General features: G+C 32.7%; 2 protein-coding genes across 3 annotated transcripts; both read right to left on the reverse strand.

Moving 5' to 3' along the window:
• Nucleotides 1–411: 411 nt before the first annotated feature.
• LOC131041847 (cysteine proteinase inhibitor A) lies at nucleotides 412–2,662 on the reverse strand. Of its 2 annotated transcripts, none has more exons than XM_057975067.2 (3): nucleotides 2,139–2,662; nucleotides 1,562–1,758; nucleotides 412–939 (listed from the first exon to the last, which is right to left on the reverse strand). In XM_057975067.2, the coding sequence occupies exons 1-2, from the start codon at nucleotides 2,319–2,321 to the stop codon at nucleotides 1,576–1,578; spliced, it is 366 nt and encodes a 121-aa protein (XP_057831050.1). In that variant the 5' UTR covers nucleotides 2,322–2,662; the 3' UTR covers nucleotides 412–939; nucleotides 1,562–1,575. The 2 variants fall into 2 exon arrangements, with proteins under 2 accessions (XP_057831050.1, XP_057831051.1); XM_057975068.2 differs by having other exon boundaries at nucleotides 412–947.
• A 17,111-nt stretch (nucleotides 2,663–19,773) lies between these two features.
• On the reverse strand, nucleotides 19,774–24,344 carry LOC131041844 (very-long-chain enoyl-CoA reductase). Its single transcript, XM_057975063.2, has 4 exons — nucleotides 23,807–24,344; nucleotides 21,721–21,760; nucleotides 20,450–21,198; nucleotides 19,774–20,145 (listed from the first exon to the last, which is right to left on the reverse strand). Exons 1-4 carry the CDS (start codon nucleotides 23,873–23,875, stop codon nucleotides 20,077–20,079), a joined length of 927 nt encoding a protein of 308 aa, XP_057831046.2. The 5' UTR covers nucleotides 23,876–24,344; the 3' UTR covers nucleotides 19,774–20,076.
• Nucleotides 24,345–24,662: the final 318 nt, after the last annotated feature.

Below are 24,662 nucleotides of genomic sequence, written 5' to 3' on the forward strand. Positions count from 1 at the left end.
CCATGGGAGACAAAAGATTTAGAATACTACCAATTTTGAGAACCCCAGAAGACCAATGACACTTGACATAAACATTGAACATCAGAATACTACCAGTTTTGAGAACCCCAAAAGATCAATGACACTTGACATAAACAAGAACGGCCAAAGTAGTGATATCTCAGTTTGCAGATTTGTTAAAATCTATCTATAAATCTTCATCACTGAAGAGATATAAAACCCAGTTTAATTCAACATTGAAATATACAAGAACATCAGAATACTACCAATTTTGAGATCATTAAAAATGAGCATTGCCAGCTGGTATAGACAAGAATGGCCAAAGTAGTGATGATTTAATTTAAAGATTAATTAAATCTTTCATTTGAGCATTGCCACCTGGTATAAACAAGAATGGCCAAGTAGTGATGATTTAATTCAAAGATTAATTAAATTTTCATTATAGATGAGTTATAGAACCCACACAAAATTAATTACAGGTAGCTTCATTGGTTTCAAACATATGATAAGAGTTTTGTAATGAGTTATAGAACCCACTCAAAATTCATTACAGGTAGCTTCATTGGTTTCAAACATATGACAGAGTTCCTCATTACCTTCCTGGGAGAAATTTTATTCTTACCCAACCCCATTTGCAAAATGCTGGACCCCATATTACAGGCAGAAAAGGAATGCTTAAAGCACATTGTATTGAAATTGGGAATAGGGTATGCAAACCCTAAAACAACTGTAGAACCATAGCAACATGCTCTAACAGCATTATGCTTGTACTAACTAGAATGGCTTAAATAGGTTCACACAGATAAGATCTGTGAATAATTATACCTAGCAGACATATCATATAGATGGGATCTGATCACGAAGACGCTTATTCTGTGAACTGAATTCCTCGTACAAAATCACAGATGGAACCTGATCATAAATCCCTTATTCTGTGATCTGAATTCCTTGCAAACAAAACACCCAACAAAAATAAAATCTCATCATTAAGATGCTAGCAACCAAGGCCTTAGACCGAAATCTTAGCATTACAATGCGAACAATCCACACCCAAAATCAACCAAAGCCTCAGCACTAAGATGCTAGAAATCAACACTACGGCATAATTTCAAAATTAACTAAACAATCTACACCTAAAATCTCAAATGAGCAAAATTTTTATACCCAAATCAAAACCTCATGAATACAATGCAAACAAATTCAACTGCAAGGCCAAAAAATTCTCAAAATGGGCACATATTAACATCGAGGTCGAAATCTCATGAACAAAATCAACACCAAGGGCATAATTTCAAATTTGAAGTACAAAAATCTACACCTAAACTCTCAAATGGACACAACTAAAATACCCAAATCAAAGCCTCCTGAATACAATGCAAACAAATTCAATTGCACAACCAAAAAAATCTTAAAATGGGCACATAATAACACCAAGATCAAAATCTCATGAACAAAAAGCAAAGGACTGACACCTAAAATCCCAAATGGAGACACAAAAACTCAAAATACAAAAAATATCCAAAGAGGGACAAAACCTCATAGATAAAGATAACAGACAAACCTTCTCAAAGAGTCCTACGCTTGCAGAGGTGTGAACTCCTGCAACTGCTTGAATTTCTCCCATGGCCTCACATAAATAATAGCTCTGTATAGCTTGCTCTGAGAACCATCCAGAACCTCCAGCGTCAGATAATACCTGGTCCCTGCCACCACCTGCTGTTGGGCCTTCACCACCTTGGAAAAGGTAAGTGCAACATTCTGCACAAACTCCAAAACAAACCCACAGTCAAATACATTAAACACAACTAAAAACATTAATTCTAAGACCAAATTCAAATTCAAAACCCAAATAAAAAAACCACAAAAACCCAGTGTCAAATACATTCCACACAACTAAAAACAACAATACTAAGACCAAACTCAGATTCAAAAACCAAACAAAAAGCCATACAAAACCCACTGTCAAATGCATTCAACACAACTAAAAACAATAATATAAGAACAAATTCAAATCCAAAAACCAAACAGAAAAAGCTATACAAAACCCACCGTTAAATGCATTCAACACAACTAAAAACAACAATACTAAGGCCAAATTCATATTCAAAAACCAAACAAAAAAGCCATACAAAACATGCCTGTTGCTTGTTATATTCCTTAACAGCATATTTAGCCAGGCTCTTGATCTCCTTATTCTGTTGGAAGTTTGGAACATCCTCAATTCCTCCCACACGCCTAGAGGAAGCAGTACAAATGCAAGCCACCATGAGAATGAGTATAGCCCCCCACATATACCTGCCCTTTCCCATTGTTATCGCCATTTCTTTAGGCCTGCTTATCCTTCTTGTTGGGTTTCCTTTCCTCTTATAGTGCACAGAAATTCAGTGGTTTTACACCGACTCTCCACGTCCAGTTGTTACCTACACGTGTCCTCTGAGAGTGGCCTGTTTTTCAGCAGTTGGAAGGTTGGACTGACGTTGAACAGTAGGCGACAGGATTGCTCTAAACCTCGATCAATTATCCTTGCTTTGTCTGCAGATTTTGACTTCAATTACAATAAAACTTAATACTGATTTAATCTTGTACTTCTGGAAGGGGTAATGAGATGAAGCTGAAATTTTTGCATCTTATCCATTACCTATCACAGGTTTACTGTGCCATTGTTTCAAGGTTCGATGTTTCCGTTTTCCAAGGTTTGACTTTTAGAATTGCGTGCATGGAGGCGACAATTACAAGAGATTTAGGAGAGATTAATCCAATTTATTCGAATTCTTGTGTGGCTTGTTTGATTAATCCAATTTATTCGAATTCTTTCGAGGCTTGTTTTATGTTTAAACAAATCTGGAATGTTACCATATTCAGAATTATGAATGTTGAATTAGGTACATTATATAAATTTACAAAAAATAATTTAATTTGAGGTATTTTCTAGTTTGATTAGATGGAAATTGTGAGTATATTTGAGGGAAGGGATATTTTTTAATTTAATTTTGATTTTGAAGGCTTAAGTAATATTATATATTTCAAATATATAATTATATTTTATTTTTTAAATTATGATACATTCAAAATCTTATTGAAGGCTGAAGTAATATTATATATTTCAAATATATAATTATTATTTATTTTTTAAATTATGATACATTCAAAATCTTCTTTCTATATATTATATTGTCTTTTAAATTTATTATATTTTATGGGTAATCAACAAATGAAGTCATGTGATCATTAAATTTAGACTTTTTTGACATTTCAATATTAAATTGAGTTATCATTTATTCTTGGAATACAAATAGGGTAGAAATTTGTAATATATAGAAGAGAGATAAATTTTGAGTGAATTTAATAAAAGAGATACCTTTTAGTTGTGACATTTAACTCTAATCAAATATAAGTTTTAAATTAAATTTTAAAGAAGAAATGTTTTCTATTGTTGGCATCTAAATGGTCACGCCCTATGAGAAATGTATTAAATCTGCTAAAAGAAATGATGGAATTATAGATTCATAGATATCGAGTATTTATTTCCAAATACCATCAAGAACCTAAATTTGAATAACTATTAATAACGGTTTTTCTTTCATGCTAGCACTATTTAAAAATATCTTGATAGATAACAAGCTTCAAATATGCACATAAATTCTAGAATGATTGCATGGTGATTCACATGTGCTAGGATGTGTGCGAACAAATATACAAAAGTGAATTATCCTTCTTGAATGTACTTTTATTTTGAGATTTCAAACAACTCTCTTGTATATTCAATGAGTCACTAGATGTGTATTTAAAATTAATGCAAATTGTTAATGGATCCTTGGTCTATTGGTGAAGTTGAATGGTTTTGAATGGTCTCACCAATGATCAAATCTTTTTGAAAGGTTTTAGCTTAAGGATAGTGCTCCTATATTGGGTAGCTAAATGATTCAATGGCAAAACTCTCTAACAAAAAAATTCACAATTATAAATATTGCCTTGCCCCTATGAACACAAGATTGATCAAACAACTAGGTTAGATATATGCTTGAGAGGTCTAGATTGTGAATTAGGATTGTATTCATGATCAAAATTAGACAAATAAATCAATTGAACTAGGATTGTGAGCACATAAATATAAGGATAAGCAATAAGAATAGAGCTAAGTGCAAACAAGGTTAGATGCATCAACTCAACTATACACAAAATTACATTGTTTATAACTACATAAATATATTAATTTGCTACCCAAATTAAATAAAAATACATCTAAATGTCTTTTTCACTGTTAAAATATTATCTCAACAATAATTATTTTTTTAATTTTATTATTTATTTACATATAATTAATAATACATTATATTAATATGAAAATTTAATAAAATACTTATAACTTAAAAAAAATATTAATTTATGATAAAAACATCTAAATTTTACAAAATATTTTTTTAAATATTTATATAAATCTCATTCTTAAACATACTTTCTTCTTATTTTTACTAAATATTTTGTAACAATCCACCTCACACTTGTTGAAATCTTTATATTTTTCTTTATATCCTATAACTCAATTGTAATCCTTCTAAATTTATTTATAAATTGTTTTTTTAATGTATTCAATAGTCAAAATTATTGAAGTTTCACAAGCCATTTGTGATTTAAAGGAATTGGCATTTAAAAACAAACAAGGAAATCTTCAATAGTACTTTACATTCTTATTGTGTCCCATAAAAGTATTGATTAACCAATCTTTCATTGACATTGGAGAACAAGTCACTATGCAAAAAGACTTAAAATAGACAAGCAATCATACTTGCTTTTACTTACATGTGAATTAAAGTCTTTTCTATATCATAAGTGGTGTGTCAACATTACCATGATGTAAAGCACATCCACATTGATTGACAACTCAACTTTAAGGTGTCCCATCTTCCACTTGGAAATAAAGACTAGTGGTTAACCCCTTGATTTGGGTATGATGACTTGGTTTTGTTTAAAATTGTGGATAAAGAATGGATTTTTTTTGGTTTGTTTTGAACAAAAAAGTGTGATTTTGAATGAAAGTAATGGCTTAAGGTGTGACTTATGTGGCCCATATTTGCTAATTTTGGCAAAGTCACTAAGGAAGGCCTTATTTCAATGGCGTATTGTGTGTGTGTTTGGGCCCATTTTATCAATCATGGCATACAACTTGTGTGCCTCATGATGAAGTGATGGGTCATCATTATCTTATTGCACTGTATTTGGTTTAGGAGTAGCCTTTATAAAAGAGAGAAGTAGACTCAATTATATATAATTTTAAGAAGATTAAGATAGAGATGGTAAATCTTATGAAGCAATGTAATTTAATCTAAGATATGTTTTTTTTCATTATTAAAAAAAGTTTTTTTTATGATTGAAGAAGAATAAGGAATATGCATTTTGTAATAATTAATTTTTAATTTATTGATTTGATTAAATTGGGTTTTAGTAATATTGTCTAGTCATACATTTTCATTATCAAAATATCATATTTTAAACAAAATATTATAGGATGTGTTTAATATACAACCTTCTTATTTATTTTATACATGTAAATTATATGATGTTTTTTTTTTAAATTAAAACAATTGAAATTATATTTATTTATAATTTTCATTTTTTTAAAGTGTGTTATTAATCAAAGTATAAGCTGGTATTATTGTGATTTAGATTGAAGTTATCATGTATTTGAAAATTGTGTAGCATATATAATTTTATTTAAAACAATGTAATTTTATCTTAGAGTTTTTTTTTAATTACGATGAAGGCGTTACATATTTGAGAAGGATCGACTGGCTTTCGCGATCAACGAACAATATTTGTTGAACCTGATGCAAGACCATTGCAAATATCTAGACCATTGTTTTTTTTTCGCAAGTTTTATTACTTCCGTTGATTTTCTTTCAAGTAGAAATGTATGAGCAGTGTATTCGGTATGGGGCGTGAGAGTTATGTTTGTCGACACAATGTAACACAACATATGTTGGAAAAAATGTACAGAGGATTTAAGAGCTGGAGTCATAAAGGTCTAAGTACGACAACTATTAATCGTGGCAGATTTGTGTGACGCAGTCCGTCAGATTTTACTTTGCCTTGTTTGCCACCACGTACTCCACACAACTCTTCCTCTTAACTCTTTACACCGAAGGCGTCTCCTACTATGGAATGCACAGCTTGATTTTATTCATCAATGCTCAAAAATGCTCCCTGAAGGTGCAAGACGATCTGGATGATCGTCACTGTTCCTCGTTTTCGTCCCTTTTCCTTTTCTGTCGTATCAACATCTCTTTATTTGGAATGGACGAGCTTATATTTCAAATCGATGATGCACGTTTCTCAAGAGGCTTGTGTATGCCTGGAAATGTCGTGTCAACCTGTAGGAGGAGAAGACAATTCAAGCACACACATGAAACATTGCATTAGAGGTTAGAAATCAATCAAAACAAGTTAAATGAATCTAATCTCTTAAAATTGTTCCATGTTCCTCTATCTCCAAGGATCTTCAAGATTCAAGGTGGCTCTCAGCTTGGAAGAGCACTTGATTCTTTAAGATGACAACCTAAAGAACGAGATTTATGATTCTAAGATCTAAATGGAATGCAACCAAGATCCTAGTGATGATTTAGATATGAAACTAGATGATGATAGGATGCAAGATATTGATATGGAGCTTGAACTAGTATGCAAATGATACTAAGATGAAGCTAACATGATATGAGATTAACATGATATATCTAAGATTATAATGCTATCAAAATGATCTAAAATGCACTATTCTATCAAAGAGAGATAATATGCTTAATGTTATAAGACTATAAGTTTGATGCACAGAGACTTGATTTTTTTGAAGAAGGAATGGGCTCTGTTTATAGGGAAAATAGGGCAATGGATGGTCAAGATTGGATAATCTTAATAAGGCCCAGGATTGAAAGTTAATCAATCCATGTTTACAATTCTCATCAATGAAATGGTGACAATTGTCAACAAGAGACTGCTTGAGAGGAGATGTAAGAAGCATTAAATGCTTGAGAAGACCTCATGGTTACCTTAGGGGGTAAGGGTTAAGGTTAGGTTAGGGTTATCCATTGGATAAAGCTTTTACCCAAAGGATAAACTCTTGTGCAAGGGTTAAAGGGATAATCATGGTCAAAGTAATGAATGCTTGATGAGACCCCTGGGTTAGATGGAGGTTGAGTTAAGAGAAAAAGTCTCTAATCATGCTAGAGGGTTGAGTTAACCATTAAAGGTTTGGAAGACTTTCAAGGTTAACTTGTTGGAGACATAAAGCCTTTAATGGTTTTCAAAGACTTTGAGGGTTTGAGAAGTGACTTCCCTTTGCTTATGGATGTGACAATATTTAGGAGATGGGTTAGGCTAATTTAGAAGTGATTAGAAGAATCTAGAAGGGGGTTTAGAGAGGCAAGTGAGAGATGTAGGATTTTGCAAGTGGGTGGGGAAAATAGAATTTAATTAAAATAAAATTAATTTATTTCAATTGTGGTTGCAACTTGCATTTGTAGGATTTTGCAAGTGGGGGGATTTTTAAATAAATTTAGATTTATTTAAATGCAAATGAGATTTTAATTAAATGTAGATTTAGTTAAAATGGGAAAGAGGATCAATTGATATTTTTAATTAAATGTGAATTTAGTTAAAATGACTTAGATAGAAGAAGGGTATATTAATTAAATGTGAATTTAATTAAATGGCTTAGATAGAAGAAGGGTATATTAATTAAATATGAATTTAATTAAATGGCTTAGATAGAAGAAGGGTATATTAATTAAATCTTAATTTAATTAATTGGAAGAATTAAGAATAATTAAATGAATAAAATTCACTTAATTCATTGTGCAACTTTTAGGTGTCTACAGCTTGCACGATGATTGGGCCCATAGTGATCGTTGGATGGTTTTCGTCTGTTTTTCCTTTCTCACAAGTGAGAGACGAAAATTGAAAAAAACGTTAGAAATCATAATTTTAAGAAACAGATTCCTCCCAACTGCTACCGCATACTGGTTCAAAGTTGGCAGAGATTTTATTATACTTAATATATTTTGAAAAGACAACAATCTTTTCACATGTATGATCCTAGGGAAAAGGAACAATTGGATTATTCAATTTTTATTTTAAACTTCTTAAAAACTTTTTACAGTGCTACGTGGGATAAGTGTTTAAATCCTTTATATTACCCATTTAATTTTTTTTAAGTTTGAAGTTTTGTTAGAGATTTTAGTAATTATAATATATTACGAAAATGAGGAACGGTGATGATCATCCAGATCGTCTTGCACCTTCAGGGAGCATTTCTGAGCGTTGATTAATAAAATCAAGTTGTGCATTCCATAGTAGGAGATGCCTTCAGTGTAAAGAGTTAAGAGGCAGAGTTGTGTGGAGTACGTGGTGGCAAACAAGGCAAAGTAAAATTTGACAGACTGCATCTCACAAATCTGCCACGATTAATAGTTATCGTATTTAGACCTTTATGACTCCAACTCTTAAATACTTTGTACATTTTTTTCCAACGTATGTTGTGTTACATTGAGCCAGCAAACGTAACTATCATGCCCCATACTGAATACACTGCTCATACATTTCTACTTGAAGGAAAATCAATGGAAGTAATAAAACTTGCGAAAAAAAATCAATGGTCTAGATATTTGCAATGGTCTTGCATTGGATTCAACAAATATTGTTCGTTGATCGCGAAAGCCAGCCGGTCCTTCTCAAATAAGTAACGCCTTCGGCATAATTAAAAAAAAATCGAAAAAAACGTTAGAAATCGTAATTTTAAGAAACGAATTCCTCCCAACTACTACTGCATACCAGTTCAAAGTTGGTAGAGATATTATTATACTTAATATATTTTGAAAAGACAACAATCTTTTCACATGTACAATCCTAGGAAAAAGGAACAATCGGATTATTCAATTTTTATTTTAAACTTTTTTAAAACTTTTTTCAGTGCTATGTGGGATAAGTGTTTAAATCCTTTATATTACCCATTTAATTTTTTTTAAGTTTGAATTTTTGTTATTAGAGATTTTAGTAATTATAATATATAAAGTATGAAATATACAAATAATAAATTACATATTTTATTTTTTATTTTATTTTAATTTATATTAAAAATTATTATATTATAATATATCATATAAATAATTAGTTTAAATATATTATATAATTTTTTTTTAATAATAATATTATTCAATTTATATAAATTTATCAAACATTTTTTTGATAAATATAATTATTTTTGCAATAATGATATTAATAATTATTATTCATATTAGTTGAATCAATTAAATAAATAACTTATGAATTGACTTTTCTTTTTTTTTGATCGGTAAATATTTTTTCATTTTATTAATACGAAAATTTAAATATACAAAATTTACAGTCTTCCACAATGCATAAACGCAGGAAATATCAAACCCATACTACCCACAGTCCAAACTTATGAATTACCCTACCCTACAGCGTATAGCATCAACAAAAAACCAGTTCTTTGTTGGTTCTCCAAACCAAATGTTTCAGAAATAATAAAAGTTTTAGAGTAAAAACTAACAAATGAAAACATTTTAAGAGCAAATGAAAAACACTGGCCGACAGGCCACTCAGTCACTATCCCCCTGGGTCGCCTCCTCCCTTCCCTCCTCAAAAGTCGGCGCTTTCCCCTTTGTCGCTTCAACTTTCATCTTTGGGATGCAGTCCAGACGTCCGAAGTCAAGGTCGCCCTCCAAACTCGCCAGTAACTGAATGGCCCTTCCTTCTTCAAATCTATCTCTCAGGTCCCTGTCAACTTCCATCCTTGCCACCACATGCAGAGCATTTAGGACTTCATCCGCTCTGATTAATTTCACATAAATTTTCATCGCTTCCCACCCCACTCGAGCCCGTTCATGGCATTGGTCTTTGATTTCATCCTCCGGACCACGAATAAAAGGAAGCAATTCCTCCTGGTCGTCCCCTTCCTTAATTCGGATGCCAACTCGTGGTACCACCCATTCCAAGATTGAATCCAGGTTAATAAAGAACTTCCCATTGATCAATTTGATCAGTGTGAGTTTTACCTTTTCCACCTCCAGTTCGAACTCACAGACCCACGCCAAAAGCAAAGAGTACACCTCCATGTTAGTTCAATATTGGTGACGGATATAAACCACCTCCTCAGCAAGCATGAGACGAGCCGCCGCCCACAACTTCTCCGCCTTAAAACGGAAGAGTCCCCGCATCCGCTTATCCGATACCTTGCCCAAAAAAGGCACCAACTTCTTGTCTATTCGCAGAGTGAAATTAGCCTCCATGGTCACCTACAATTTTGAAACAACAATTCCTGCAATGCAATGTCATACAAAGCTACAAAGATACAATTAATTCTACTTCAAACAACCCTGGCACGCAACTCAAAGGGTAATTAATTCTTCCTCCATCGTATAGGATGGGTAATGAGTGCCAAGGATAAGGCATTAATGTCATGAGATCAAGAGCAGGATTTACTGCCATCCTCCACTCGCTCCAATCATGCGACCTGCCACAGACAACTCCTTCTTCAAAGAGCATGCGCCACCTTAGCAAATGTACTTGCCAAATTTTTCTCTCATTAAAAAGTTGAAGACTGCACATTTCTAAAAGGCTGCAATTAGTACCATTCCCACACGCGGCCATCACCTTTCCACCATTTGACCGCACAACTATCCAGTTCACTTCCAATGTTGGACAACAAATCTGCCACTGCATTTTCTCCCCTCCTAATATGCGAGACATGGAACTCCACAAATGTGTTGAGTTTCTCTCGGATCATAGCCACCCATCAATTTAGCTTCCAACATGGCATGTTGGCTTTAGCTATTGCATTAATAACTATCTGAGAATCCCCTTCTAAGTGCAGTCATTGGACTTTCATGTTTAAGGCTAATTTTGTTGCTAGAAAAGCCACCTAGACTTTTGCTTCATTATTGGTGTCATCCTACAATCACTGAGCTCCTTTGAATAGGATAGATCCGTTGTCGTCCCTCGCCACCACTCTAGCACCTGAGGTTCCCGGATTTCCTTTTGATGCACCATCGAAATTAATCTTTATCCAATGTTTGCTAGGTGGTTCCCATTTAATCTTCTCTGAAGAAAGATCTGGATCAACCCCCGTAGACCAACTTTTTATTTTTTCAATATATTTCATTTTACTATTAATTTTAAAATTTGGTTTCATTTTTAATTTTTAATATAAAAGTTAAAATTTAGCTTTAACAATCTTAAAGTCTATAGGACTCCCTTATCAAATTCTACTAACATTAAATTTAGGTGAATGAAACAATGTTGATTATTTATGGGGATGGTGTGTAAAGAGCATCAATGGATAATATTGCCACAAATGGCCAAAGTGTTAAAGGTCATATCATCGAGAGGCATACCACTAATGTGAGCAACAAAAAAGTACCAAAGATGAGACAAAAAATGATCTATCATATCATTGTTGAATCCCATGTAGGTGATGGACTTTAGATTTAATCACTATAAAAACCCTTTGGCATTGTTTGTGACCTCCATTGTTTGTAGGTTTCAAGTGTTACACCTTTCTAGAATTTCTCTTTTCCACCAACATTATTATGATGTGTGGGATGGATATACATGTATGACTATGAAATAATGAAAAAGCTAATATATTGAACAAGGGGATTAGGCATCATTGATATCATTAGAAATTTACAATTTTAAATAAAAATATAATTGTGATAAAATGGGACACATCAAAACACACATCTAGATAATATATTTTAAAGTATATCCATACTAATCAAACTATTTTGTATTGAGAAGTATATATAATGATCTCCAACTATTTTTATGTTTTCATATCTTTTACATCACAATTAAGATGACAATAATAGATTTTTTAATTTCTTACCCTATCTATGTAGGAAACTTGTAACAATGTAAATTGGAAATGGTATGACTATAAAAAGTAAGCATCTACTAACCTAACATGATACCCTAGTTGATTCATCTATTATCTAATGATACAATTTTATTGGCATCTCAACTTCTTCTTCATCAAAATGCTCCATAAATGATAATTTAGGATAATTTTGAATATATCCCTAAGAATTAAATAAACTGACAATATTCAAGTGTATCATGAGGATGACAATTTAGGATAATATTCTTGTAATCAATCTTCAACCATATATTATATCTACAATCACGTATTAAACATAATATTTTCTTCTTTATAACCTAATATATTAAAAGCATAACCCAAACTCTAAAACAATAAGATTAAGCTCAAACAACATCTTTTAAACAACAAAATTGTGCTTAGGTCTATGGAATGATTATATGCAAGCCATGGTTTTAACATGTTTTTCAAAGGAAAACTATGAGTTTTTGTTTTGTTCATGTTTAGATCCCTATAAGTGGATACATATTGGTTTGAAATTATCACTTCTCCATTTAGACATTAATTGCACAAACAAAATGATTTGTTAAATGACATAATAGTTGATCTCATTAACTGCATAATTGTATACAAAGAAATAGATAATTTTTTTCTAACAAATCTTCCAAACCTCTTTGGTGTACCTATTGCACACCAAGGTGCAATTGCTAGTTTTTATTTTTGATCATGTGCTTCTACATTGAAAGATCAAGTGTTTTAGTTCATTTTTTAGAGTACACAATATTATTATTAACTTAAAAAGATAGTTTTACTTGAATTTGTTTTAATTTAAATTTATTATTTTAATTATTTAATGTATTCTATTAAATTATTTCATGTATTTTTATTAAATTATTTATAAAAATTAAACAAATTATTAAAATTAGTTTCAATTTTTATTTAATAATTCATTAGTTTATTTTTTTTATTATTATTGTTATTAATATTAAGATTTTGATAGATTTTATATTTTATTTATTCTATTTTAATTTTAAATTTAGAACTTATTTTACTTATTATATCTTTATGAATTACCTATAATAATTAAAAATATGTTAAAATTTTAATCATTATAGAATTATTATATTTTTATTTTTTATTTAACTTTATATAATAAAATAAATTTCAAACTTACAATCTATAGAGAGAGAGAGAGAGAGAGAGAGAGAGAGAGAGAGAGAGAGAGAGAGAGAGAGAGAGAGAGAGAGAGAGAGAGAGAGAGAGAGAGAGAGAGAGAGAGAGAGAGAGAGAGAGAGAGAGAGAGAGAGAGAGAGAGAGAGAGAGAGAGAGAGAGAGAGAGAGAGAGAGAGAGAGAGAGAGAGAGAGAGAGAGAGTGACTAACTTATGTGAAGTTGATCAATGATCAATACTATACTAACCCAATGTAAGATGATTCAAACTATCATTTCTGTTGGTTTTCCATTCATTGTTTTTCTTTCATTTGTTATGTGTTGCTTTCATTTAAAGGCTAGATATGTGTACAAGTTAAAAAAGTGGGGAACCAACACATATTTTTCAAAATAATATTTATAAGTGAAAGAAATATGAAAATGCAAATTTAAAATAAAATAAATTTTACATTTTTTAATAAAAAATGAAAAAAACACTGCCAAAGAATATAAAAGTAGCTATGCGTATTCCAAAGTTGTGGAGAAAAAAATGACATGTAAAAATAGGCAATAAAATCATGAAGTGGCCTACCTAAAGGGGAAACTGGTAGCAAAAACCCTCGAAAAAATAGTCAGTAAACAACAAAAAAATGGTGAAAAATGATTAATGGACAAGATCCTCTTAATCATCTTGCATCACTTCTTAGCAACTTTGAACTGTTGATATTTGAATGTAGGTCGTCAGTCTCTTTGAATTGCCAATACATCAAGTGGCCAAGAAAGATATAAGAGCAATGTGTTCGATGAAGCTTTTGTTGCCATGTGTCTCATCAAATATAAGATGCCATTTGTCAATATCAAAAAATTATAAGATATCTAGAAATTAATAATATCCTGAATTCCCAAATGCCACTTCAAAGGGACACATAATTGATAACATATTTAAGCATTTTTACCATTGAATTAAAATAAAATTTTAGAAATACCTACCATAGCACATTTAAGGGTAGATTGTGTACGCCGCTAATTAATTATACAATATAATATGTTTATTTTTTATTAATTATATTAGATAAAATACAATACAAATACTAAGAACAATTATCGTGGAAAAAAATATTATACAAAATAATATATAATTAAAATATAAGAATTTACCTTTAAGAACTCTTCCTATGTATAACTTTCTATCTCTATTTTTATATCACTTCATGTCTCTATTTCTCCCTCTTCCTATTCCTCTCCTTTCATCTCTCCCTTTCTATATACTTATCTCTCCTCTCCTTACCTCTCCCTACATCTCTCTTCCCCCATCTTTTACACTATATCTATCTCTTTAATGTTCCCTATCTCTTCCTTTCCCCATTTGTCCCTCTTTTTTATATTTTTTGCAACCTATCTCTATTTATATATCTCTATCTCTCCCCACTTTCTTTATCTCTCTTAATCTCCCTATCTCTCCCCACTCTATTTCATTTCCTATATATCTTTACATTTCCACCTCTCTATCACCCTCTTTCTATCTATATTCCTTCCCATCCATCTTCCTCCTTCTATCACCTCATCTATGTTTCCCAAGTTACATCTCTCTCTAGCTCTCCTTTCTATTATTACCTATCCTATGTCTCCACACTTTTTATTCCTCCCTCCCTATCTTAATTTCTATCCCTATCTTTATCTCTTTATATTTCCCTCTCTGTATCTCGATCCCTCTATATCCTATTCTATTACTTGTATTTGTCGCCATATTTCTCTCTCCTCTCTCCCCTCCCCTCTCTCACTCCTCTACCTATCTCTTTCCCTCTATCTTCCTCTTCTCTATATCTTTCTCCTTTCCTTATCTATCTCTTTTACTCCTCTATCTCTTTGTCTATCTCCCCCCTCTCCATCTCTCACCATATCTCCTTCCTTCACTCCCTATCTATCTATCATTTTCTCTTCCCTTATAGCTCTATCTCTATATATTTTTCTTCCCATTTATATCTATCTATCCCTATTATACTCTCCCTCTCCATAACTCCCCTACTTCTCTCCCTTTATCCCCTTCCATTTGTGTATCTCTACTTCTCTTTTTTGTCTATCTCCATCTATTTGTATCTCTTTATATCTTTATCTCTCTATCACTCTATTTCATCATCTTGATTTCTATCTCTCGCTCTCCCTCAACCTCTATTTCTCTCTATCTCCCTCTATCTTTATCTCTCCAACCACCTCTAATCTCTATCTATTTGTCCCTCTTCCTTTCACACTTTATCTTTATTTGTGCTTCTATTCTTCTCTCTCTCTCTCTCTCTCTCTCTCTCTCTCTCTCTCTCTCTCTCTCTCTCTCTCTCTCTCTCTCTCTCTCTCTCTCTCTCTCTCTCTCTCTCTCTCCGCGTGTGTGTGTGTGTGTGTTCCTATCTCTATCTCTTCCATCTCTTCATCTACCTCTAACTCATTGTCTCTCCATCTATCTCTAATAATATATCTATCCCTCTTTATATCTATTTATCACTTCCCATATCTTTGTTTGTCTATCTCTCCCTCTCTCTCTCTCTCTCCCCCCTCTCTTTTTATCTCTTCTATCTCAATCTATCCCTCACTCATTTCTCTCTCTTTAACTCTCCCTATCCTCTCCATCTCCATGCCTATCTTCTTCTCTATCTATATCTCCATACCTTCATATTCCTTGTTTTCCCCCCTCTATCTCTTCCTCTCTACCCCTATCTTCATATTACAAAAAAAAGAACTAAATTTTTCCTTATTCACATTAAACCTCTTCGGCATACCCATTGCACACCAAGGTGCAATTGCTAGTTATTAAAAAATAAGATGTAAAAGTCTTTTGAGATGAAAGAATAATAAGACATAGGTATTTTGTGATGGTCAATCTTCATTATAATATAATTAAAAATTAATTTGTTTTATTAAATTATGTGATGGTAATATAATTAAGTCATTCATTTTGAATATCAAAATATCATATTTAAAAAAAAAAGAAAAAAGAAATATTTCTTATTTATTATATACATGTAAATTATAAGATTTTTTTTGTGAAATTTAAACACAATAAAATCTAATTATTTACAATTATTATTTTTAATAAAATTTGTCTTATTAATCAATGTGTCAAATGGTATTGTATTGTATATTTTGCATGTCTTACACCACTAATAGATTTTACACTTAACTAAATAATTTTGGAGGCTGGAATCCCCTCCAATTTGGAAGTTCGGGTTAAGAATTTATTTTTCACCTTTATCAAGGAAGGTAGTTAAACTAATGGTTTTATGCCCTTTTTTAATACCAATCAATGTTTCTTGTTCTAGTGTGCCCATAAATAAATACATATAGATTAGGGTTATTTTTAAATGAGGATCACTTTATTGTATGGTGAGTTTATAACAATTTTTTACTATTAGATTAATTCCAAAGGACAAATTTGGAGATTTTATGTATTTCTTGTTCATTATTGCATTATTATCATTTTATTGAGATTAATACATTGAGTATGTTTTGGAGGTTGATTTTTTTCATAGAAGTGTTTTATTAGAGTATATCTTGTGTTATCTCTTAGTAGATAGTAGTCTAGTCCTTTTAGATTGTTTCTCTCATAAGATTAATGTGGATCTAAATTAGTTTTTCTCAATCTTAAGAACAATTTGTGTAATTGATTATAGAATTGTATGGTTACCCTTTTTATTTGTTGAGAGACTATAACTTTAATTCATAATAATTGAGTTCAAAAATAGCTCATGTTGAATCCAATATGTTCCATTGTAGGAATATGTAAATGTCTCTTATAAGCTCAAAATATAAAACCGTGTCATAAAATTTATTGAAAAATATATGTTTGAAGGTTGAAGTGTTTTGAACAAACAATCCCTAGAAACTCTAAGATTCAAGATTTTTTATAAAAATAGTAAAGTGTGAATCAACCAATAGATGGGTCATTCCATGGCCAATTCATCAAAATGCATATGTCATTAAAGCATTTAGATATGTATTAAATGAGAAATAATAATCAAAATAATTATAAAAAATGAAAATATAAACAAAGGTGAAGAAAAAGGGTGATATAAATTGGAGAACTTGTTTACATAATAATTTTTATTTTTGACGAGAAATTTCATTTCATGGGGTTCAATAACTTATGCCCAAAACTACAAGGGAAAAATAAATTGGAGAACCTTTTGCACAATTAACTTTTGCTTTTGAATAGAACTTTCATATCACTCACTACATAAGTGTATAGTTTGATGATGATTTGAGGTTTCTCATTGTATGAATAAAACTTCTCCTTTATTTATTTTTTCACCTCGAAGGAAATATTCCCTCAATAAAACTTCCCCTTAATTTTCATTTGTCCTCAACGGAAACATTCACATAGTACCTAAGATTCCCTTGCGTCCTCCTTAGATTTACACCCTTCTCACATACCTTCTTAAAATGCATGTTTACCCCTTCATGATAGGCTGTAGCTATTCTAGCTTCAAAAACGCCTTGTCATACACAGGTAACTTTCATGTTATACTTTAGTGAGGGACAGCGGCCACAACGCTTTTGTCAAACCCCATAGCCATTATGTGCCTATTTTGTGTCCGCATAACATGAAAGTTATCAGTCGTACGATAATGCGGTTTCGGAGCCAGATTAGACATATCCTTCATGATAGGCTCACCTATTTTGCCTTAGGTGACTCACTTGGATCTCCTTGGGTGACTAGCAAACCTCTCAAGCTATTCCTAGGTTGCACGGTGACTTCGCATTGGAAAGATTTGCCATAGAAAAGGGGCTAACTTCACCGTTTTATCAATGAATGAAAACTTCCAGATCCTGTTATTTTGCAGCCAATCTTGGCCCAAAACTCATGTCTAGCGCACTCTGAACTATGCCCATCTCCTGATTGTGAATCTAAACCCGTTTAGCAGTATTTAATAGATTAACAAAGGATAATATGTCGCTTATTAGTTCTTACTGCAAATATTTTTTGAGTTTTTCTCCTCTTACACAACCATTGTAGTAAGTTAGAAAGCCACTTCTAGCGGCCTCCATGCAAAAATCTGAGTTGTCATCATAAGATCATATTCTCTATAAAACCCCTATGATATTTTAATCACCATTTCTTAAGCTTCCAATTTCCCAAAATATCAACTACAAAGATCTAAGTCATTTCTCTTTTGAGTCTAGTTTTTATCCACTTCCATTCTTCCATCAGCATATCGGGTTTTTAGTCGTCTGTGCGTGTGGTTCCAGTATTTGTTTACAAGCTATTTAATAGTTGTTTTCAAAATATTATAGTTACAAACAATAGAATAGTTAATCAGTCCTCAATCTTGCTTGGATATATAACATTTTGTTATTGTATCTCAGATTTAGTAATAAGTTTAGATATGATTTCCTTGGTTTTAATTTAATTAGTGTTTCAAACTGTAAAATCTACTTCAATGTCAATCATTTTCTTCATCCAAGCAGCAGGATGCAAATGCCATTAATATTCCACGGAATCAAATTTGGTTCTTTAGCTGTTAGTCTGACATTTTACTTCATCTTTCCAGATGTTAAACAAGGCTGAAGCAGGTTCCCTTAGCACTAGGCTTTGCATTCTCCATTCCTCTCGCTGCCTGTGTCACTATCTCTTACGGTACTGTTAATAGTTGGGAGATGGACGCCATATCCCAAAAGCCTGACCAAATCATCACCGTGGGGTGACTAGAATGTATGCTTGTCTTTCATGGGACACTTGATCCTACTGCTTTGTCACAGCTATTTCCTTCTCAAATCTATTTCTCCTGCAGCGGTGTTTCCAATAAATGAAGACCTCAAGTCTCCAATTCAAGCTAAGAGATTCCTATGGGAGGATGTTGTGCCCTACCATGCACACTTGCACGGTAAAGCATATGGCGACTTCCTAACCTCTACATCAATGAATTTCAACATATGACCTCACTACCAATCTCATTGTATGCACATGTTACATGTGTAACACAATTTGCCATTGTTGTTTAACGATTAGATCTTTCTATGTAACACTTGTCTTCCTGCAGAGCTGAAGTCCTAAGCCCCTCCTCAGGTCATTCTAATTTCTACGTGTACTTCCACTGAAATCAACTTATGCCTTATTTGAAAAAATGCTCGTCTTCCCCTTGATAGAAATGTTAAAGAAATATGATACGTCAACAAACCATCAGAACAATAGAGTTTTCTAAGGGCCCCTGTTTACTTAAGCAACTATATAATATTTTGCAAGCATCAACAGGAATTGGTTTTGTTACAAGATTTCAGTCCAAAGTCCATTCTTGGATTTATTACTTTTATGTTGTCACTCTTTTGGTCCTTTGGCACTTCAATTTTTTCTTGGGGAACATGTCACAGCCACAAACATCGGACTGCTATATAGCTATGCTAGTATCTGCACTTTTTTTTTGTTTGACAAGCCCTATATCCAATAAGATTCCAGTTTTGTATTATGTTTAAGAGCAACTACGGCTCAGCTCAATTAGAGAGAATCCAGGGCAAAAGGACAATCTGATAAAGCTACATAAAGATTTATGACAAAAAACAATAATTAAAAATAATCTAGATATCAAGAATCGCAACATCACAAATCTGAATTAGCTCTACACGCTGCAATTAATTATTATATATGAACTTAAATGTCATCCATGAAAGATCCGAGATGACTTTCATTTTATAGCTAAAAGTAGCAGCAAGCATGCCAATCCAAGCAACAATTACATGATAACATAGTCAATAGAACATGCAATATGGGATGTGCAGCATAGAGCTGCCATTACTAGAAATGGACATGTTATGGTACACAAACCTCCCAGATCTGGAAGAATCAAAAGTTTAAAACAGCAGATAAAGGATAATCCTATGAGTTTAAAATTTAAATACTAAAACTCTGAAATAAATTAATGCCACAATACAGAGTTCAAGTCAGAACCATAGCAATTGATAACATAGATGCATCTTCGGACCAAAAAAATAGTCCTAATTGATTATTATCCAGTAAAATAAAACTTTGAATGGTCCAATGCGGTTATCTGATGCATTTCACAGAAAAGGAGGTAATATCACCCACCGCCTGGGATATTTGGGTCTGCCATCTTTGCCATCAAATATCTGTAATTTCAATGTAGTATCCCAAAGTTAGAAGCTATCTACTGTATAAAAAATCATTGATCATTGCCATTTGTAAACTTTTTTTTTGTTAATAAACTAGAACTAAAGTTAAACATAAATTGTTTTTTGATAAGCTAGAATGAAGGTAAAACTTACCTATGATGTATTAGGAAAAAAAAAATATCTTACTTTTGATAAATGTAGAACTCCGGACAAACTTACTTTTGATTAAATAGAATTAAGGAAACACTTAGAATTAACGAAAACCTTACTTCTGATAAAATAAAATTCAGGAAAAACTTACTTTCTTCAAGCGGCGGTGCTTGCCTAAAGCCCAATCAGTCATAATAAGGGTTGCTACAACAAGGAAAGTATAGCCAGCAACTGTCTGCGTTGCAATATTGAATCCCAACCACTGATAGATCTCAGTAGTGTAGTTCGCACAGGTCACAATATTAAACAGGAACCCATATGGAATCTGATATCCCCCCTTGCCATCAGGGCTCCTGAGATTCCTTAAAAGGATGTGACAGTAAAAGTTTGCAGCCTGGCACAGAATTCCCAACCCAAAACCAATCTTCATTTGCTTCTCACTCACAGGTGTGTAGAGGGGATGATTGACAAAATAAGCTATGAATGCACCAAAGCTCCAGTAGTAAGAGCAGTTTCTAAAAACATTAGAAATGGGAGAAGTTGCATGGCTGAACCTGTGAACAAAAAATGTCTCTAAAATCCGTTTTAAGTAGTGAAAGCACCAATAGTACATTGCATAGGTCTGAACTGGGTGTATAACTCGCTCAGCAGGATAACCAAAAAGCTTGTACACGGGGGAGTAATAGAAGATAGGATAAATAAACAGAGGGCCTACATATTCCCAGAAAAAGAGAATTTGGTACGAGACCTGTGGGCCTAAATCTTTGAACACCACCTGATTTCCTTCATTTTCCTTGAAATAATCTTTTAGCTTCTTTGTTGATTCAAGAACAATGGGCTTCCCCTGGCCAGGTTGCAGTGGAAGTGTAAGACGTTGCCTTGCAGGGTAATACTTCTTGGCTGCCCAGAAAGCACGGAAGTTAAAAACCATCAGAGACTTGCTGAGATTATATTACGGAACTATTATAGAAATGTTGACAAGAACCCAAAGGGTTTAGGATAGAAACAATCATATGAAATTTAAGGGATTTGAGACTTCCCACACTCCATGATAGAAAATATGATAAAAACTGTTCTAGATAAATCTGTGTATAAGCAGAAAACAGATCAGCATTTTGATTCACTCTCCTTGATCTCTAAGTTGATGATGGACTACAGAGCAAGTTCTGAAATGCTTATGTAGTTTCTGCTTATACACAGGTTTATCCAGAAGCATTTTTCAAATACATGGGAAGAGAACATAACAAATTTCAAACTTCTATTTAACACTCTTCACACAGTCATGACACCATATCAATCTTTGATTCTTTTCTCATTGCATCTCTCTCTATAAATTTCTATTCATACTATTTGATCACAATTAAACTAAACCAAATCCAAAACAATTTATGTGTAGGGTTATTTAAAAAAGATAAAACATACTTCGTTTGTGGATTAAATCTTTCAGCTCACTCACAGAGGCCTGTCAATCCACACAAAAAGGATGATTAGCAGTTGACTAATGAAATGAGCTAACATATATAGGTTGCGAAAAAAACGATTAAAGAGGCTCCCGCTCACATTAATCATAACTACTAAGAACAAAAAAAGTGACCTGTGATTAAGGAATGGACCAATATTAAAAATATTAGATCTACCTTGATGAACATCTCGTTGAAACAAATTAACAATTTTCCTCAAAAAACTAAAATTCCCATAAGAATAGTACTTGTTATAGACTTCATGAAAAAGAAAAAAGCAGTCAGCTGTCCAAAATACACATTCTTATTGTGCCTTGAACAACCGATTTCAAATTTCAACAGATGACTAAGTCATGTCACAGGAGTGATGGATGCAAGCATGATTTAGGTTTATGCAAAGAAAGACATGATCAAACTTCAAAGAGTAAATAGTAAATCCACTGTAACTAGTAAATACAGAGAATACAAATTACTTACAACAGTCATGAAAAATATACAACAACGTTCACTCAATGAATTAGAACTATGCCAACAACTCCGATACAAATTTATAGGTCCCCTCCCTACTGTGCTTATATTTGTTTCTGCAGCATATCGAATGGGTTTTTTTAAGGTTTTTCCTACCACATGCCCAAATCATCAGTGGTATACTTGTATCCACCTATTGAGTTATGAAACAGATCAAATATGTCCTGTAAAAGTGCAACTAGTTAGTTGAGAGAACTGGATACCCCTCAGATCTTGCATCTAAGTCTCTAAAACCCTTGGCTCATGTTCCAAGAATCCAAAGCACTCGGATGGGTGGATTCTTAAGCCTATTGAAATCAGATTTTAATTTTATTATTTTTATGGATTCCAACAGAACTTTGGTAGACTGAGTCCACATAATACAAGTTCTACAGTAAATAGCGTAGGATGCTATTCTTACAATCATTAAGGCAATGAACTTGTATAAACCAATGTCCCAAAACGATAAGATGCTACATACTCCCCTGAAAATAAAAGAAATTCAAATTCCTCCAATTTGATTGCACTTTCAAATTCAAAATTTCCATTTCCAATGGAATTTTTCCATATATTCAGAAGCTAACTTATATGGTAATTTTCCTGAAAGATTCAAAGCTTTAAAAAAGGTAAAACAGAGAACAAAGGAAGTTAAAAATGCTCTCTTAAAACTTGAGCTAGATATATAGCATATCATCCCCAAAATCATTGGCAAAATTTAATCAATTCATTCACAGCGGTGGTCATAATTTGTCACCATCAGGTTACTCAGAAGTCAGGGCATAATTGATGATTATATTGGTGAATTTGCCCGTACTTGCATATCAGGACAGCATGGAAAAGATGGAACTGGCTCAAATTTCAATAATGGAGGCTCGGCTGGCTGTCCAGCAGATTAGTACGGAGTGATGAGATTTAAACCATCTTACTGTTTAAGAGTAGCCATTTTATCTTTAATAGATAAAACAGGAGAAAATATTTTAGTGACGATGAAATGGGTATGGGTTTCACTAGTTGTAAAATAAAACTTATCAGCTTAATCTATGAAGCAGTAAAGCAGTAAGCCCTAGGAATCTAATCCTGCAATTGCACTGTAAGTTAAAAGATAAAACGGCAAAAATATATATATATAATTCTGCTCTAATTTTTCCACGACAATAAATTAAGTGAGATTCAAAAACTACCTGTACTTCTGACCCTAATTTCTCCGTGAAATACAAATCAAAATGGGTTCAGCATATGTATCTCTTTCTGTTAAAATGTATCTATTATGCCAAACGATTTCTAAAAATAAAAAGTGAGATTCCTTCGAAGAACAACTAAAACCTATGACCTCCATCTATGAGGATATTGTTCATATTTTTTCAGCAGTACCAATACCCACTTAAGAACCCAGGTGACATAAAATCACAGATCTCCTTTTATTAATTCGCACAGCTGGTGTGTAAATACAGAGGTAATCCAAATCCACAAAAAAGTGAAAAGAAAAAATCCAACGACGTTCAACAATATCAAACAGAACAAAATTTTAAATTTTAACTCACATTTTCATTGAGTTCGATACCGCCCTTAACAATCTCTCTGCCACTGCGAGATAACACTAAGATCTTCATCTTCACAAATGTACAATCCCTCAGCGAAATGAATCCCTCAAACAATAAATAAGCTGTATTCTCTTGGAATTTGATCTGAATGATTTGGGCCTTTCACTTAAGGAGCTTAAATACAAGAACGCGTTGAGTGCAGATTCGGTCCAATGAACTCGGCCTGCATGGACACCGTCCCGTACAATACATCTGACAGAAAATTAAAACCTCTTTAAGGCAATTCTCTTATGACAATGGCGAAGGATGAGTATGAGAAGTAAATGGAGGTTTTAATGCATACAGCCACTGGTCGATCCAACTGTAAAGGACCAATCTTATCTTATGTCAGGAACTTCGAAATATCACTTAAATATTGGTGTTGGGTTGTTGAACATGTACACAGTATGTAAATAAAGTGGGTGAGGTAGCACAACTGCCATGGCTATATTGATTACAGAACATGACTACTCTCAACAATACCGTTCAGTGGTCTATCTAAACCCCTTAATGAGGGTTGATTTTACTAAAAAATATGTGGCTGGAACATTAGTAGATTGATGGTACACAATTAGAATAGTTTTATTTTGTATTTTTTTAATATAAAGGTAGAAAAGTATATTAAAACAACTATTAATTATAAAGTAGGTCGATATGTCTTAATAAGAGTTATGGTTCACATGCTCTGTTAATGGGCATCTGAGGGCTAATCTTCAGAGTCAGGGTCAATCAATCTCTGAGTGGACTCCACCAGAAAATGGGTGGATTAAGATTAATTTTGATGGTGCATCGAGGGGCAACCCGGGGGTTTCTGGTG

The sequence above is a fragment of the Cryptomeria japonica genome, chromosome 8, assembly GCF_030272615.1.
Source record: "Cryptomeria japonica chromosome 8, Sugi_1.0, whole genome shotgun sequence".
NCBI classification, from domain to species: Eukaryota; Viridiplantae; Streptophyta; class Pinopsida; order Cupressales; family Cupressaceae; genus Cryptomeria; species Cryptomeria japonica.

Bases quoted from the DNA above. Each gene is read 5' to 3' on its own strand.
- LOC131041847 (XM_057975067.2), bottom strand. From the start codon at position 2,321: ATGGCGATAACAATGGGAAAGGGCAGGTATATGTGGGGGGCTATACTC. The intron at 1,759-2,138 runs GCATGTTTTGTA...GAGTTTGTGCAG, and splicing joins AGGAATATAACAAGCAACAG to AATGTTGCACTTACCTTTTC.
- LOC131041844 (XM_057975063.2), bottom strand. From the start codon at position 23,875: ATGAAGATCTTAGTGTTATCTCGCAGTGGCAGAGAGATTGTTAAGGGC. The intron at 21,199-21,720 runs GTATGTTTTATC...CTTTCTGGGCAG, and splicing joins AGATTTAATCCACAAACGAA to CCAAGAAGTATTACCCTGCA. The intron at 20,146-20,449 runs GTAAGTTTTTCC...TTGAAATTACAG, and splicing joins AGCACCGCCGCTTGAAGAAA to ATATTTGATGGCAAAGATGG.